Source organism: Macaca nemestrina, chromosome 7 (genome assembly GCF_043159975.1).
Source record: "Macaca nemestrina isolate mMacNem1 chromosome 7, mMacNem.hap1, whole genome shotgun sequence".
NCBI lineage: Eukaryota > Metazoa > Chordata > Mammalia > Primates > Cercopithecidae > Macaca > Macaca nemestrina.
Window position 1 is genome coordinate 161854946 of NC_092131.1, and position 16256 is coordinate 161871201.

Below are 16256 nucleotides of genomic sequence, written 5' to 3' on the forward strand. Positions count from 1 at the left end.
CTTACTCACTCCCTCCCCACCACCCACACCCAGGCTCTGATGCGCCCTAACTCCGCTCCGCCCAGGCTTGAGTATCATCCCCCTCCTCCAGGACCGAGGGGGACCTGCTGGCCGGAGGGAGAAGGAGATGCAGTGGCTTCTCTAAGCATCTTACAGCAAATGGAACTTGTGCTCGCCTCCTGTCCTTAGGTGCCAGCCAGTGGTCAGAGCCAGAACCCTGTGGCCTGTTGTTTTGTGCTCAAGGGAGAAGCGAGGGGCAGGAAACCTCGCATGGGTCCCTAGCTTGTTCCAGGGTGGCGGCGCCAGGGAACTCCTAACATGCCCGGGGCACTCCCGGATCCTAAGGAGCCCCTTCCTGGTTTGGGCGTCTACACTCTGCCCGCTCGGCAGCCACCGGGAGTTGGCACGCGGGTGCGTTGTCGGGGTTGGAGACGTCTGAAATTGGAGAGCGCACTCGGCCCCCACCCCTCGTTCCAGGGAGCGTGTGCGGGAGGAACAATTGTGTGTGAGTGCGTGATTCTCTGCACTTCGAGTAGCAGTTTCCAGCCAGGCTGAGCGCCCCCAACCCGCGGGACGTATACCCCCTCCCCCAAGTTACTCCTCATCCGCCTTTCGCTGCCAACCCTAGCTCGCGCGTGGTCTAGTTCTGCGCTCATGGGGTCCCATTTCCTTTCACCCTGGACTGCTGGGGGCAGCTCTCAGTCTTCCCCGACGAGCCCGAGCTCCCGCCAGTTTCTAAGGAGCCAAGGGCACGGACTCGGGTGGGGGCGGAGGGCGGGGAGAGAAGACTGAGACTTCGGGATTGGCCCGGTCGGGTGCATGTGGCCCCCGGCGAGCAGCCCCCGCCCCCGCCCCGCAACCGCCGCCGCATTCCCAGCGGAGCGCGGAGGAGGAGCCGCTCCCCGACTTCGTGGGCCACGAAGGGGTGGGGGTCCGGAGCGGTCTCCCCCGCCCCGTCCGTCTCTGCCCTGACGGGGCAGTCGGCTCCCAGGGCAGCCATTGCCATGGAGACCCCCAAGGCTATAAAGTCAGGTATCCAGGCGGGCGGCAGCTCCCACGCCGCCGAGCCCCCCAAGTAAGGAGCAAGCGCCCCGGCGTGGCCCGGCCCCCGCGAGAGGGGAGGAGGCGGAGGAACGGCGCCAGCAGCTTGAGGAGCGGCGCGCCCCGCCAGGGCTGGAGGCAGGCGTGCACGGCGGGCGCCACCGTCGCTGCGGGGGAGCGGGGGCTGCCCTGGGTGCGGGTGAGTGGCACGGCTCCAAACCACGAGGACTGAGGGGCGCCGGACACGGGGAAAGCGGCGGGAGAGCCGGGAGAGGGTCGAGACTCGGCTGCCGACATCTGGTGGCGGGCCAGGAGCGGAGCCCGGAGTAGCGAGCAATCAACACCTCCAGGCAGGAGGCCCGGGGAAGGAGCGGCGAGACGCCAGGCGTACGGCCCAGCAGCGGCGGGGCAGTCGGAGCCTCTGGGACACCGGAGTAGGAACCTCGGGACCGTCGGCTGCAGCCGCCCACGCGCGGAGGGAGAGGTATCACAGCGCGGGCGGAGGCCGGTGCCCCGCGGGGCGCGAGAACAGGGGCGCCCCCGTGCGGAGCTGCCAGGCTGCCCGGGCGCGGCGGTCGGGGCCATGCTCAAACCCAAGGACCTGTGTCCCCGAGCGGGGACGCGCACCTTCCTGGAGGCCATGCAGGCGGGCAAAGTGCACTTGGCCCGCTTCGTGTTGGATGCGCTGGACCGCAGCATCATCGACTGCCGCGCGGAGCAGGGCCGTACGCCGCTCATGGTGGCCGTGGGGCTGCCGGACCCGGCTCTGCGCGCGCGCTTCGTGCGGCTGCTGCTTGAGCAGGGTGCTGCCGTGAACCTGCGGGACGAGCGCGGCCGCACCGCACTCAGTCTGGCGTGCGAGCGAGGCCACCTGGACGCCGTGCAGCTGCTGGTGCAGTTCAGTGGTGACCCCGAGGCGGCCGACTCTGCGGGCAACAGCCCGGTGATGTGGGCGGCGGCCTGCGGCCACGGGGCAGTGCTCGAGTTCCTGGTGCGGTCCTTCCGCCGCCTAGGCCTGCGCCTCGACCGCACCAACCGTGCGGGGCTCACCGCGCTGCAACTGGCTGCCGCCCGCGGCCACGGGACCTGTGTGCAGGCCCTCACCGGGCCCTGGGGCCGCGCCGCCGCCGCAGCCGCGGCCCGGGGCTCCAACTCCGATAGTCCCCCTGGCCACCCCGCCCCTGCGCCCAGCCCCGAGCGTCGACGACCCAGCCCCCGCCGCCTCCCGCGGCCTCTCCTGGCGCGCTTTGCGCGAGCGGCGGGCGGCCACGGCCACGGCGGCGAGGCTGGCTTAGCGGGCAAGAATTCGGGCCGGCACCGGGCGCAGGGCAGTGAACGGCCCGAGCTGGGTCGGAGCATGAGCCTGGCGCTGGGTGCGGTGACCGAGGAGGAGGCGGCCCGCCTGCGGGCTGGGGCCCTGATGGCCCTACCAAACTCGCCCCAGTCTTCGGGGACTGGGCGGTGGCGCTCACAGGAGGTGCTGGAGGGAGCGCCCCCAACCTTAGTGCAAGCCCCCATTGGCCTCAGCCCCCATCCGGAGGGCGGCCCCGGCTCCGGCCGCCTGGGTTTGCGCCGACGCTCCACAGCCCCAGATATCCCCAGCCTGGTCGGTGAGGCGCCAGGGCCCGAGAGTGGCCCGGAGTTAGAGGCCAACGCTCTGCCTGTCTCGGTGCCTGGGCCGAACCCTTGGCAGGCGGGCACCGAGGCTGTGGTGCTGCGTGCTCAGCGGTAAACGGCGCCAAGGCCCGAGGCCTGCTTCCCCCACCCTCCCGTTTTTACTCCACTGGTATTTCTTCCTTATAGGTCCCTCACCTTTTCGGCAGCCGCTCCCCGCAGCCCATTTTGGAACCTGCCTCTCTGCCAAGGCGAGACCTCCACCAGCCCTAAGGGACCTCCATCTTTTTTGTGCTCCTCGGTATTCCCGGCCTAGGTCTAGAGGTGTCGATTGACTGGTTCCGTAGGCTACAGCCAGGAAGGTGGATTCCCCCTCCCCAGCCCTCAGGTTCAGTCCTGGGTCTGCCTAGCCACCTGTCGCTCCTCTCCGGCCCCCCTCCCCTCGCTGGGTTTCCTAACACCCGGGCAGCCAGGCAAATAGAAGGGTCCACCTTGGAGAATAAAGACCCAGCCTCCCCACTCTCTGCCTACTGATGCTGAGAATAATCCCGCAAACTACCAAAGTCTCCTTTTCCTCGAAGTGTGGGAGAAGGAAAGGACCGAGGGGGCCCTAGAGCCTTTCTGGACTGGAGGGTTGAGGAGGAAGGGGTCTGGCTGTTATGTTTTTCTAGGGTAGAAGCTCCTGCCTCAAGACAATGAAACCGTATTTTGGGAGTGGGAGAGTCCCTAGTGTTGAACACCAATTGTCCCTTAAATCAGCTCCTGGGTAACTCCATCTCCCTCTGTCTCTGCCCCAGGATTCAGCTTCATTGATAATGTGGGATCACTGCTCCACACAACCCCTACCCAGGCCAAATCCGGGCTCCTGAGCCAGCCCGCTCTTCAGCGCGGGTGCATTTGAATTCCATCATCGAGGTTCAACACCTCACCCCTGGAGGCCCAAGCCCTATTTCCGCTGGCTCACAGAGGCCTGAAAGGGAAAGGACTGAGCGCTTCCCCGCCTCCCCGCCTCCCAGCTCCCCCGTCCCGCACGTGGGTGCTCCCACGGGGTGGAACGGTTGCGAAGGCTGTGCTTAATTGTATTTCTTCCAATCCTCAAAGAACTCGTGTGTTAAGCCTTTGTATATGAAGTAGAAAGCAGCGGGTCTGATTCTGAGGCTTAAGAGCCTGACAATATCTCTTTAAATAGAAGCTCCGCGAGGGGGATAATTGACTGAAGTGTTTGCGACGTGAAACGGCGGCGCGCGGGAGTCGGGAGCCCACACGAGCCGCAGGCCCAGGTTTAAATTACATCAAACTCTGGCAAGAGCTGGAAGGGGCCTGTTAAACGGCTCCTGCTTCTCGCTGGGCCGTTAACGGAGGGCAGGGCGGATGATCGATGCTGTAGGTAGAGACCCGGGACTCCTGCCTTGGTCCCACCGCGTGGGAAGCAGGCCGGCCCAGGTTTATTACTGGGCAGATGAGTGAGTCAGAGGCCCTTTCCTGACATTGCCCCCTGCCTGCTCGCCCCCACCCCTCTGCCCCGTGCTAGCCTAGCGAGGCGGCGGGGTTGGGGGCGGGGGTCCGGCGGGGCGCGTGCGCTAGGACCCTGCGGAAGTGCTAGCACGTGTGTCATTGCGCCTGGCCCGCGGGGAGGCGGCAGGTGGGGCTGTTTTGTGAACCCTGAGGGTGGAACTTGAAGCCTTTCACCTGCCTGCAGTCGGGTCTTTGCAAGACGTCGATCTGTTTGCCTTTGCAGTATGGAAGGTTTCTCGCCAGTAACCCCCAGGGAACTGCCCAGAGTGAGAATGACTGTGCCGAGATACTGCTGGGCCTGGCGGTGAGGGGTGGGGGGCCAGGAGTGGGCCTCGTGCAGGTGTCAGGACACCTACCCAGTCCTTGCACCCCGCAGCCCGCATCCGCTAGGCCACGCAGGCCGGCGCACTGGACGTGATCTCTGGTGCCCCCTGGTGGCAGCGTTGGGCCCTCCCCGCTGGGTCCCGGCTCGGAGCTCAGACACCTGGTTTTCTTTGGGATCACCCTGTGTGCTTCTTCCTCCATGTGCATTTATCGTGGAATCCTCTTCCTCTTGTAGAATATTAAATCCGGATACTTGAAGTCACTTCACAGCAGTGAAGCGAGGGAACAATGAACAAAACACTCGCATCGAAAGTAGCAGGAGCCCAGACCCTTCACTAAGGACCCCAAGTTAAATCTTCCAAGTTAAGGCTGCGTGTCCTGAGAGCTACTGCTCTCTTCCGAAAAGTCGGAGCTGCCAACCCTTCCCTTGGGACCTGCCGATTATGCAGTTTTTTCTGATATTTGCTTTGGTTTCTGAGGTATTCTGCCCTCTCCCTCTCCTCTCCTCCCAACACATCTGCCTCTCCTCAGTCCCCCTGTCTGGGTGGTGGGTGCACAATACCGAGTGCCTGAAAAGCCTGAGAGAGAGGGTCTGGGGTGGGGTGGGGACCACTGGACACCCCGAGTGCAAACTGCTGCTTTCTGATCCTTGCTTGCTCATGTACTCCCTTTTCAACTGTGTTGAATTTTAATGACGTTTTTAGTGGTGTAGGAATGCAAGTATTTTGGCTCAACAGCATGAAGTCTGGGTTACACATTGTATCAGAGGTGCTGTAATTTTTCCAGTATCTCTGATATGCGGCTTTCTGGTTGAATGTCACCCTGGGCCCTCTTGACTGGATAAACAACCATGAGGGCTCTTCTCTGTGGAGCTGCCGAGAGCTTGGTAGTAGAAAGTGACGTTCCTAAACAACTGCATCGTGTGTCTGACTGCCTTGCTGTCCGTACAGACTCCTTCCCAGGCCCGGCTCCGTGCAGAACTTCCACATTTTTCTCCCCTGAATTCCCTTTGTCAGCCCCAGGGTGTTGAGGCTGGGTCCTCTCTAGCAATCTCTACCTTCAGAAGAGACTTTTCTAAATCTTTTGCTTTTCCAATTCTTGTTGCTTTTGTCATTGTGAAGAGTCACCCAGGATGCTGGCGCTCGGTACCCTAAGATCAGAAGCGGTCTGTGTGTGAGCTGTGGGACATACGCACACCCTTTCAGAGTGATATTGTGTGGTGGAAGGACTGTTAGAACTCAAAGAATAGTTAATAAATCCAGTATTATTCCGTTGCGAGAACTGGCCTCTCTTTGCCTTATCAAGCACTCCTGACCCTCGGCTCCCTTTGGAGAGATGTACTGAGCCCTTGCCTCCTATGGAGGCCCCTGCCTTAGTGAGCCTCTGCCAGGCCCGTCCCACTGTGCTGGCTCCTGAAGGTAAGTCACAGGTGCTGCTTCTGCTGAGCTGGGTGGCGGGGCCAGGCCGGCAGCAACACCAGGGCACCTGTCAGGGTGTGAATGCACTGGGAAGTGAAAGAAAGGCTGCGTGGTTTCTTGCTCCTGGCTTGCTCCTGAACCCTGGGCAGTGGGAGATCTCAGGAAGGAAGTGCGGGAATCCGTTCGGGAGCTGGAAATCGCAAGATAATTGTATCCACCTCCCCAACCCCAGGACGAGAGCCCAGGCTCCCTGGTTTCCAGGCTCTGCTCCATTCTTTCTCAACTCCACACCATCTCCCTCAGTACTGAGGAGTGAGACAGGGACTGCTCTCCCACTGGAAGCAGTTTCAGACCACTTCCTGTGGACGCTGGAGGTCCGGGGTGGGGGTGAGGAGCCGCAGAGGATGGGAGAAGCCGACACGTAGGGTGGTCGTCAGCCACTGTGCTCACCCTTAGCAAATGCAGCGCAGGGCCCTGGCTTTCCTCGTGGGCTCTTCTCCCCTGGGAGAGTAGCCCCGTCTATTTTTCATCGCCTTCATTCCCAAGGGCCGTTCACTTCCTGTTTCCCTTCCTCTCTGCCTGCCTTTCGGGCCCACAGGTCACCAGGGAAGTTGGGTGTTCTGTGGCGTGGCTGCTGGAGAGCTCATGTGGGGAGGAGGGGAGGCTCCACGAGATTCACCCACCACAGGCGGCCCCCCCTCCAAGACCGCCGGTCTCCGCTCCCAGAGACACAGGAAGCCCAATGGCTTTGAACACTCAATTTAATTTAAAACAGGCACAAGTGCAAACAATTCACAAAAATTTCTAGGGAAGATGCTTTTGTTTTGAAAACTCTGACCCTTAAAAAAAAGTCCTTGCAATTTCTTTGCCCCCATGTAGGTCACTAGGGAGCAGAAGAATCTAAAAATATTATCTAAATAGAAAGGGTCCAGACACCTGAAGTTCTTTCCTGGAATTCCATCTCACAGCAGCCCTGAAGTGGGGCGGGGCCGAGGAGGACAAGGAGACAGCTGTCTGTGGAGGCAGCCGGGGCAGATGGTTTGCACAAATGGGTGCCTGTGACCTTGACGTGATGGAAACCCGGAGGTGGTTCGCCTTCTCTCCCAGATAGGGTTCTGAAGAGAACAATGGGTCCCTGATGACCTGGTTATTGGGATAAACTTGAAAGGTAACACAGTTACCATTCCTTACATTCCTGTCTCTGGCCCTCACGCTGCACAGTACAGGAGACGCTCAGAAGCCTCCTGAGCCCCCAGGATGTGTTAGACTTAGCATGGACCACTCCACTGGCCAGGGAGACACAGGACTGGAGAGGTGGAAGCCAGGCCAAGAAAGCAGGTCCCTTTAGGCCAGAACTTAGTGGGAGAGAGGATGGGGCAGCCTTCCTGAAGCTGGCTGTGGGTGACCTGAAGGGACCTGGGCTGTCAAGGTGGCTTTCCTCCCCTTACACACACACACACACACACACACGCACACACGATGTTCTCTCCATTCTGTAAAGCGAGAGCACCTTCACCACTGACCCCATTCTTTCTTTTTCACTCAGAAATTGTCCCCTCACTCCCTGCCCACAGCCATGGCCTGGAGCAGGCCATTCACAGTTCGGGCGGGGAGGGGCCGTATAGCTGGGACTGCACCTTCAGGACATCAGACGTGAGGGAGGAAGAGGGATTCAGGTCATAAAAATCACCCCGTGGCCTGTGGCCCGTGGCCCTCTCGAGACCCGAGGTTTGAAGCTGGAGCTGAGAACAGCAAGTATCTGTGGAGACCAGCAGTCTGCCCTCTGCAGTGGCCTAGGACGCTAGTGGACAACTACCTTTAAAAAACCACAGTAGCCTTTTCTACTGTGTTGGCTGCAGAGGCCAGGAACGCTGGTCTCTGCGTTTCTTAGAAATATCCCTGTGCAAATATCAAGGGGTCATCCTGTAGAAGGGGTCTCCATCTGGGGACTCAGGAGGGAGAGACACTGAGGGGGCAGGTCCGGCCTGGCCCAGTGGGCTGAGGGGCAGAGGGTGGGGCTGGGGCTTCACATTTCAATCTTTGGAGAGAATACTGAGAGGAGGAGGCAGGCAAGCCCTGCCGGCAGGCTGACTGCCCTGTGTGCCCTGCCTGTGGGCACAGGTGGCAGGTGTACTCAGGGTGGGCTCAGCAGGTGGAGGTCTGCTTGCGGTAGAGCTGGATCAGGGGCACCAGGCACTCGGGTAGCCCTGTCTGCAGCAGGAAGGGGTGGTCTAGGAGCTCCTGGGCTGTGGCTCTCTCTTGGGGGTCCCGCACCAGCATCCGCTCCAGGAAGTCTCGCAGCACTGGGGAGACCTGTAGAGACAGGGCAGTGAGATTAAGCCACAATTTGCAGTCACTTTGGGGTGACCTGATTGCCTGGCCCTGTCATTGTTTGAAAATCTTGAATTCGCTGGTTTTTTCACTTCCTGTCCCCTTGCCCCTCCCCACCCCCCAAGGCTCTCAGTATTCAGATGCTATAGCTCTGTGGAAGGGGCAGAGAATTGGCATCAGTGATCCAGGCCTGGCTCTATCCCTGATCTCAGGCAAGTCACAGTTTTCTCTAGGCCTCAGTTTTCTCATCTGTAAAATGGGCTAGTGATAAAGTATGCTTGCCCTGTCTGCCACATAGGGCTTTTGAGAAGATTTTAAAAACAGGTCGTTGGGTGCAGTGGCTCATTGCCTGTAATCCCAGCACTTTGGGAGGCCAAGTTGGGCAGATCACAAGGTCAGGAGTTTGTAGACCAGCCTGACCAACATGGCAAAACCCCATCTCTACTAAAAATGCAAAAATTAGCCGGGCGTGGTGGCACATGCCTGTATTCCCAGCTACTCAGGAGGCTGAAGCAGGAGAATTGCTTGAACCCAGGAGGCGGAGGTTGCAGTGAGCCGAGATCACACCACTGCATTCCAGCCTGAGCAACAGAGACTCCATCTCAAAAACAAAAACAAAAAACAAAAACAACAAAAACAAACAGGTCAAGGATGAGGAAGTACTCTGAAAAATAGAAAATAAAGTGAGACCTGAAAAGGAAGATTTCTTTGTTGCTCTAGGCCTTAGAGTCTAAGGCAAGGGCTTATCTTGGTTCATTTTGAGCCAGTATCTTGGCATGAGGCTCAGTCTTGGGCAGAAGGCTACATCCTCTGAGCAATTAGCCAACTAGAGATCTTTATATGCTAATTTTGGAGTTAGCGGTGCAGGCTCCAAGGAGCAGTTGTTCTGGAAGATGTTTCCTGTTGGTCCTCTCATCCAGCTTTGTGTTGGGGCCACAGAACTCTTTTTTTGCTATTTAGAGGCGAGGCTTCAGCCCCTGAGACATTTCTAGCTTTGGCCACCAGATGGCGATGCCACTTAGCAGCCTCGTGCTGACCTGCCAGCAGGGGGCGTCCACAGTAAGGCCTGCGGGGTTGGGGCGGATTTGGCAAAAAGGGTTACATGTATACACGTCAATGCACATATACTGGCTTTAAGGGGAATGCTGTGGCTCAGCTGTGTCGGGGTGTGCAACAATGGAGCATGAGCCAACTCGCTGTGATGGACAGGGACATCGAATCATGGTATGGATCTCCCGACACTTGGGGTAGAAAGGTTTGTGCTCAGTGAAGCTTCTCCGGATTCCTTCCGGGACAGCAGGGATTGCTGGTGTCCTGGCTTTCCCTGCTCATGGGCACCCCTGGGCTTCTGACCAGTGCCTGCCGAGTAGCAACCCTCCTGCCACAGCCGTGGGAGGCGACCTGTTGGAGCGCACATGCTAACTTGTGCATAGATGCGGCTCCACACCCAGGTGCAGGTTTTGTGTGGAGAAAGAGGAGCCTTTTCCAGGAGCCCAGACCGTGTAGCTTCTGTGGGAGGGAGATGCTAGGAGCCTAGGCTCTGGTCCTCTTGCCTCAGGAGGAATGGGGTCTGCGAGGTCGCACCCTTGTGTGCCAACTGACCTTGTGAGAGTTTTTCAGCTTGGGCGGGGGGCTGTCCCGGAGCCTCTTCATGGCTTGCACTGGGGAGTCACTGAAGTAGGGTGGCTCCCCATCCACCATCTCAATCACCATGATGCCCAGAGACCAGATATCCACCTGCAGGAGGAAAATGTCCCTGACCCCATGGCCAGAGCCTGGCCTGGCCCGTTGCTAGCCGTGTTCTGGTGGCGGCAGTGGTGGAGGGGGGACAGCTGGCCCCAGCTCTCCTTGGTGAGTGTGTCTCCTTCCTCCCCTGGCCACCTGCCCCGTGGCCAGTTACTGCCTGCGTTAGTGACCACTGCCTATAGGGACCCAGCTGTCAGTCACTCAGAGAAAGGCCATCATCCATGGGAGGCCTGGCCCTACCCCATTCTGCCCTTGAGCTGAGGAAACATTTGCAGGACTCGTTCCTGGCAGCCCGGCCATGGGCGGGAGCAGCCCCATGGAAAGGGGGAAGAGTGTTGACTAGGTGGGACTCTGAAAACCTGGGCTGCTTTTGGTGAGGTCACCGGAGGGGCCACAGCAGAAGGGCTTTTGGGAGGTCTGCGGGGTGGAGGGAACGGTTACCTCAGTGGCATACAAAGACCTGGAGATCACTTCAGGAGCCATCCAGTAGGGGGTTCCCACCAGGGACTTCCTCTTAGGGACGTCTTTGCTGATCTGAGCACAGAATCCGAAGTCCGAGAGCTTCACCTAGGGTTGAAAGCGGAGTGAGTGGTGGACCGGGAGGACGTGGGAGCGTGGCTATGCCGGGGACAGTATGGAACCTACCCTGCCATCCAGGGTCAGCAGGATGGAGTCACTCTTGATGTCCCGGTGGATGACACCCTGGGCATGCAGGTAAGCCAGGGCCTGCAGCACAGCCTCACACACAGTGGCGATCTGCTCTTCATTCAGCCTGGATAGGAAGGTGGGGCCGCCCGAAGGAAGAGAGCGTTAGCTTTGGCAGGTTGTGGGGTGGCTGAGCAGAGTAGGAATCCCTGGTGCTAGGCCCCATGGCTCCCAGGCAATCTGTTTGGCAGCACAGTCAGGCCATAGCCCTGGTGAAAACGGGCCTGAGCCTTGGATAGAAGCCACCCTTCTCTTCTCTATTCCCAAGACCCCTGGATGCCAGTTACCCCAGCAGGCAGGAGAGCCCAGGATGATTCAACAGGCATCCCAAGTCTTCTGGGCCACAGGCAGAAGAACACATTGCCCTGGCAGGGCCATGGTGAGGGCAGCCCACACTCAGGATCCAGCCCTCCCAGCTGCCCACCTGACTTGGGAGACGATGTCTGTGAGGGCTCCTCCCTGCAGGAACTCCATGAGCACCCACAGCTCCTCGCCCACTAGGTAGCTCTTGTACATCTCCACCACGTTGAAGTGCTGGTAGTCCCGCATGATCACCACCTGGGGGCAGGTGGGGGCCTGAGTGCCGGGCACGGTGCCCAGAAGCATGGCCACCCACTGCCCCTGCTCACAGATGTCCAGCCTGGCTGACTGTTCACTGCCCATCCCCAACGCCCCCGCCCGTCCTGCCCTGTCCTCCCACCTCGTTGAAGAGCAGCTCCCTGCGCTGCTGCTTCCTGAGGTCCATCATCTTGACGGCCACCTGGCGGCCCGAGTGCTTCTCCCGGGCCAAACAGACGATGCCGGTGGAGCCCTCGCCAATCTTCACGTAGCTGTCCAGCAACAGCCGGGGGTCACCCTGGTCCACCACCATCCTGAGTGCAGCCTTGAACTGCTCATGTGTCACAACACCTGTGTCCTCACCAGCCAGAGTGCCCTTGGCAACCGTGGGGTCCTGGGGCAGGTACAGGTTGCTGGTGCTGATCTGGGTGTGCCAGGTGCGGGGGGAACCTGCTGGGGAAGACCGGCCTGGAAGCGGACCTGCGGCCGGGGCTGTGCGGAGGGACTTTTGGGGGCTGCTGGTATCCGAAGTGGTCAGAGGGCTGAAGGTCCCCACCGGCTGGTCCGAGGGCAAGGACTGGGCCTTGGCCACCAGGCTTGGAGGGTTGTCTTTCTGTGGCGGTCGGAAAGAGGAGTTGGGCTGCAGGGACAAAGCAACAGGAAGGGGCATGGCTGTGGGAGCATTTGGAATCACCTTCCCAGAGGCAGGGACTGGCCGCCGTGACCTCTGGACTCTGGCAGGGTCAGGCAGGGTGTCAGATCAAACTAGGGAGGTGCTCTGAGCAAAGATTTTCAGACGGAGCTGAAGCCCAGCCACAGTCCTGTGTGAGCAGCCCCCCGCGGGGCGCCAAGCTGGGCAGGCCCAAGACAGCTGCTTACACTCGCCCTACTGCACCTGGGAAGACAGAGAAGGCCACCTCCCCGCGGGGTCCTGTGCTGGGTATTTCTTCCTTGGTGATGGATAGCTAGACCCCAGGGAGGCTGCTGTAAGGCAGAATCTGCCTCTGTGCTAAGAGGCTGCTTGAAGAATCTGGGTCAGAGGCATTCTTCACTCCCAAGGCTCCTCCACTCCAGAACCCATGGGGGCAGAAGAGGCCTGGCAGTGGGGTGGGGAGCAGTGGGCAGCTGTGTCTCCACTCCCCGAACCAAGGCAGGGGAGCCACACCTGGGGCCCGATAGCCCTGCTTCTGCCTGCAGCAGGTAGTCTGTGAATCTGTGCTGGGAGGTTATGTCCCTGACAGAGGACCACAGAGGTATGTCACCATCTGGGGGGTCCTCGGGTGTCTCCCCTGGGCTGGGAATCTGGTGCCAGAAAGAGCTGGAGTTAGGAGGGTAGGTCCAGCCAAACCCAAGCCTTGAGGCCAGGGAGGAGGAGATGTCTTAAAGACCCCATAAAGGAATCCTTCCACTTCCTCCTTGGCATGAAACTCCTGGCTAAGGAGCCCCCGGAGGGAGGAGAAGGTAGGGGCCTATCCTCATGGGCTCTGGCGGGGAGGGAGGGAAGCTGGAGCAGAGGGGCAGCCTGGGCGCCCGGTGAGCCCTGCTCAGGTCCAGCCCTGGAAGCCTGTGAGGCTTCTTGCTTTTCTGAGCCCAAGCCCTCCTGCTCTCTCTGGCAGGAAAGGCGCCCGCCCATCTTTGGGTTCTCCCCAAGGAGCGGTGATGTGCACCATGACCCCTCCCAGGGATTATGTGTTTTTAAAGGGCACCTGGAGAGGGATGCTTCAGGGGCTGCAGAGAAGGCCTTCTAGGAAATTCTGCAAACCCATCATGTAAGCCATTGTCTTAGGTGCCCAGTGGGTCCTGGTCCTGATCCCAGAGCTGAAACAACTTATAGGAAATCTCAAGCAGTAAGTTTGGGCTGGGATGCTTGCTCAGGGACCCCAAACCCCAAATCTAGGCGTTGGGCCCCACCAGAGTCTTTTCAATGTCTTTAGCAACCCTCACTCCCTTCCTTCCCCGACTCCCCACGGCTTCAGGGCTTCCACTCTCCAGTCAAGTCCCTGGCCTGCTTAGGGTAGAACACCTACTGGCCGACAGCCACGCTGGGACAGACTTCTGCCACCCCCACACCTGCCTGCACCCGAGTGTGTGCTTGACCTTCACAGGAAAGAAGCTAGAAATTCTCCCAGGACTGCCTGGACTCACTCCATCCCTAGTGAGTGCATTTGGACAGTAAACATTCTCCCATGTCGTCGCCAGCACCTGACTGTCACCATCCAGTGTGACACTGTCACCATCCACTGTGTAGTGGAGCAGTGGGACCCCTGGACTGGGCTGTCAGGACCTGGGGCCCGGCCCTGGGCTGCTGTGCCCTGCAGTGAGCCTTAGGCGAGTCATCTTCTCTGAGCCCCAGTCTCCGCTACGAGGCAGGGACATGCGCAGTGATGGGGGGAGCTAGATGAACTGCGGACTTCCCGCCTCACAGCCTGATTCAGTGGGGCTCTAGAGCAGAGACTCTGCATTTGAACAATGTCCCTGCGTCCTAGGAGGCTCATGGAACGTACTTTGAGAAGCTCTGCATGAGTGGGCAGTATGATCTTAGGGCCTCAGGGAGCCTCTGGGAGGGCTATGAGGGGGGGTGGAGGGAGCATGGCCATGACTGAGGCTATGATGCCAGGTCCTGGGAACAGAGGTTCCATGAGACGTCACCAGGCAGGGACAGGGAGGGAAGTGGGGCAGGGCTCACTGCATCACACAGTCAACCTGTAGAAAGGCTCGGGGTGCTAAGGAGGCTGCCTGCTGGCCTGAGTGTGGACTTAACTCAGAAAACATGCTCTCCAGGCACCCGTCCGTGTGGGTCGGGGCAGAAGCTTGGGGACCACCTAAAGCTCCTCTTGAGGTGGCTCTGATGACCTCTCGTCCTGAAGCTCCTAAGAAAGGCTCTAAAATGAGATCATTCCCCTCCTGGCCTCCAGGGCCTCTGCATTGGCCAGCTCTACTCTGAGGATGTGTGGGCCTGGGAGCGAGAGCCACGTGGACAGGCCGAGGTGGGGGTTCCTTCCCTGTCTCCACGGACCAGGTCCCTGTGCTGCTGCTGCTGCGGGTGCTGGCTGGGCTCAGGGCGGAGCCTGCGTCTGGAGACTGGCGGAGGGGTGGCCCAGCCAGGAGCCCAGCACCAGCAGAGTCTGGGACACAGGCTGGGGAGTCCCAGGAGCTGGCTCGGTCTTCAGCCTGGCAAGGTCGGGTCCCCAGTGTCCTTTCATTGGCTTCACTGCCTGTTCCACAGGGAGGGAGCTTTTATCAATGTAATCACAAGCAAGGATCAGATGAAACTTGTGAAGCCACACAAGAAAGGGAAAGGGGGACACGACAATGGAATTAATTAATTGTTATGGGCTCTGGATTAATTCTGAAGTTACTCATGTGACAGACCTCTTGGGAAGAAAGCCACTAGAAGAGTCATGCATACATTTACATCAATGCCTCATTTCCCGCCCTGAGCCATGGTTCTCCACTGTGGGCTCAGGGGGCTGTACTATAAGTATCCTAAAGGGGAGAGGCCATGGCATAATATTTTTAAAAATAATAAAGCCGGCCTGGCATGGTGGCTCAGGTGCCTGTAATCCCAGCACTTTGGGAGGCCAAGGCAGGTGGATCACTTGAGGTCAGGAGTTCGAGACCAGCCTGGCCAACGTGGTGAAACCCCATCTCTACTAAAAATATAAAAATTAGCTGGGTATGGTGGAGCACGCCTGTAATGCCAGCTACTTGGGAGGCTGAGGTGGGAGGATCACTTGAACCCAGGAGGTGGGGGTTGCAGTGAGCCAAGACTGCGCCACTGCACTCCAGCCTGGGCAACAGAGGGAGATGCCATCTCAAATACTACTAACAAAGCCATTTATTGAGGGCTTAGCACTTTGACAAGTGCCTTCAATGCTCTATCTCATGTAATCCTCATAACCCTGTGGGTTGTCTGGTTGTCCTGTAGGCACTGGAACCCACGGACGCCTGTGTCTGCTGACTCCCCTGCTGCAATCCCACTGGTGCCATGTATCCTTGACATATATCGGAATACACAGTGGGTGCTTAACCAATGTTTGCCCTTCTGACTCTAAGTGGAACATGTCTAAACCCTGCAAGCTCCTAACAAACTGTCTTGCCTCTTTGGCCTCTGTGCCCCCAAGCCGTGTCTTCCTGTTCTCTTTAGCAAGAGAGACTCCAGGCCTCCCTGCCTGGGGCTAGGTACAGGAGCCCCGGAGCCTATACTCAGACCCTCCTGCAGCCATGCCTGGCACACTGCATGGCCTCTGTGGCCTAACTGCTGTTATGGAAGCTGCTGCGAGTGTCCAGAGTCAGCTCCATTGCCAAGGGCTGCTGGCTTGATCTGGGGGCTCCTGGGGTAGGTGGTGGAGGAGGAGGAGGAGGAAGGCTGATGCTCCCCATCTGTGTTACTGAATTTGCTTAAGGCAGTGGTTCTTTTTTTTTTTTTTTTTTTTTTTTTTTTTTGAGACAGAGTCTCGCTCTGTCGCCCAGGCTGGAGTGCAGTGGCCGGATCTCAGCTCACTACAAGCTCCGCCTCCCGGGTTCAGGCCATTCTCCTGTCTCAGCCTCCTGAGTAGCTGGGACTACAGGCGCCCGCCAGCTCGCCCGGCTAGTTTTTTGTATTTTTTAGTAGAGACGGGGTTTCACCGTGTTAGCCAGGATGGTCTCGATCTCCTGACCTAGTGATCCGCCCGTCTCGGCCTCCCAAAGTGCTGGGATTACAGGCTTGAGCCACCGCGCCCGGCCAAGGCAGTGGTTCTTAATGGGGGTGCTCAAGTGACATTCGGCAATATCTGGAGGCATTATTGATTATTCCAACCGGGGGTACCACCAGCTTCTAGTGAGTAGAGGCCAGAGAGGCTGCTACAGTGCAAGGAGAGCGCACCACAAAGGATGGCCCAACCTGAGCGTCAGCAGTGCAGACACCGAGAAGCCCTGGCCCAGAGCAGCTCAGGGGGTCTCAGCCTTGCCATTGAGAGGTCTGGCTCCAGAGTAGCACTCTCAAAAGGTGTGTCTGAGTTG

At 59.1% G+C, this 16256-nt stretch overlaps 2 protein-coding genes across 8 annotated transcripts in view; one reads left to right on the top strand and one right to left on the bottom strand.

Annotated features, from left to right (window-relative positions):
- The first annotated feature begins 890 nt into the window (after nucleotides 1–890).
- LOC105492373 (ankyrin repeat domain 63) lies at nucleotides 891–5767 on the top strand. 2 transcript variants are annotated; one of them, XM_071067108.1, is made up of 2 exons: nucleotides 891–4973; nucleotides 5616–5767. In XM_071067108.1, the coding sequence occupies exon 1, from the start codon at nucleotides 1625–1627 to the stop codon at nucleotides 2771–2773; it is 1149 nt and encodes a 382-aa protein (XP_070923209.1). In that variant the 5' UTR covers nucleotides 891–1624; the 3' UTR covers nucleotides 2774–4973; nucleotides 5616–5767. The 2 variants fall into 2 exon arrangements, with proteins under 2 accessions (XP_070923209.1, XP_011757723.2); XM_011759421.3 differs by having other exon boundaries at nucleotides 891–4118; nucleotides 4730–5767.
- An 888-nt stretch (nucleotides 5768–6655) lies between these two features.
- LOC105492409 (p21 (RAC1) activated kinase 6) overlaps nucleotides 6656–16256 on the bottom strand; it is a 39159-nt gene continuing 29558 nt past the window's right edge. For all 6 annotated transcript variants that reach the window (XM_011759473.3, XM_011759514.3, XM_071067106.1 and 3 more), the window contains 6 exons: nucleotides 11395–11892; nucleotides 11119–11252; nucleotides 10635–10761; nucleotides 10431–10556; nucleotides 9846–9980; nucleotides 6656–8225 (listed from right to left, as the gene is read on the bottom strand). In XM_011759473.3, the coding sequence (XP_011757775.1) occupies nucleotides 8058–8225; nucleotides 9846–9980; nucleotides 10431–10556; nucleotides 10635–10761; nucleotides 11119–11252; nucleotides 11395–11892 (1188 nt within the window). In that variant the 3' untranslated portion in view covers nucleotides 6656–8057. The remainder of the gene's footprint in view (nucleotides 8226–9845; nucleotides 9981–10430; nucleotides 10557–10634; nucleotides 10762–11118; nucleotides 11253–11394; nucleotides 11893–16256) is intronic.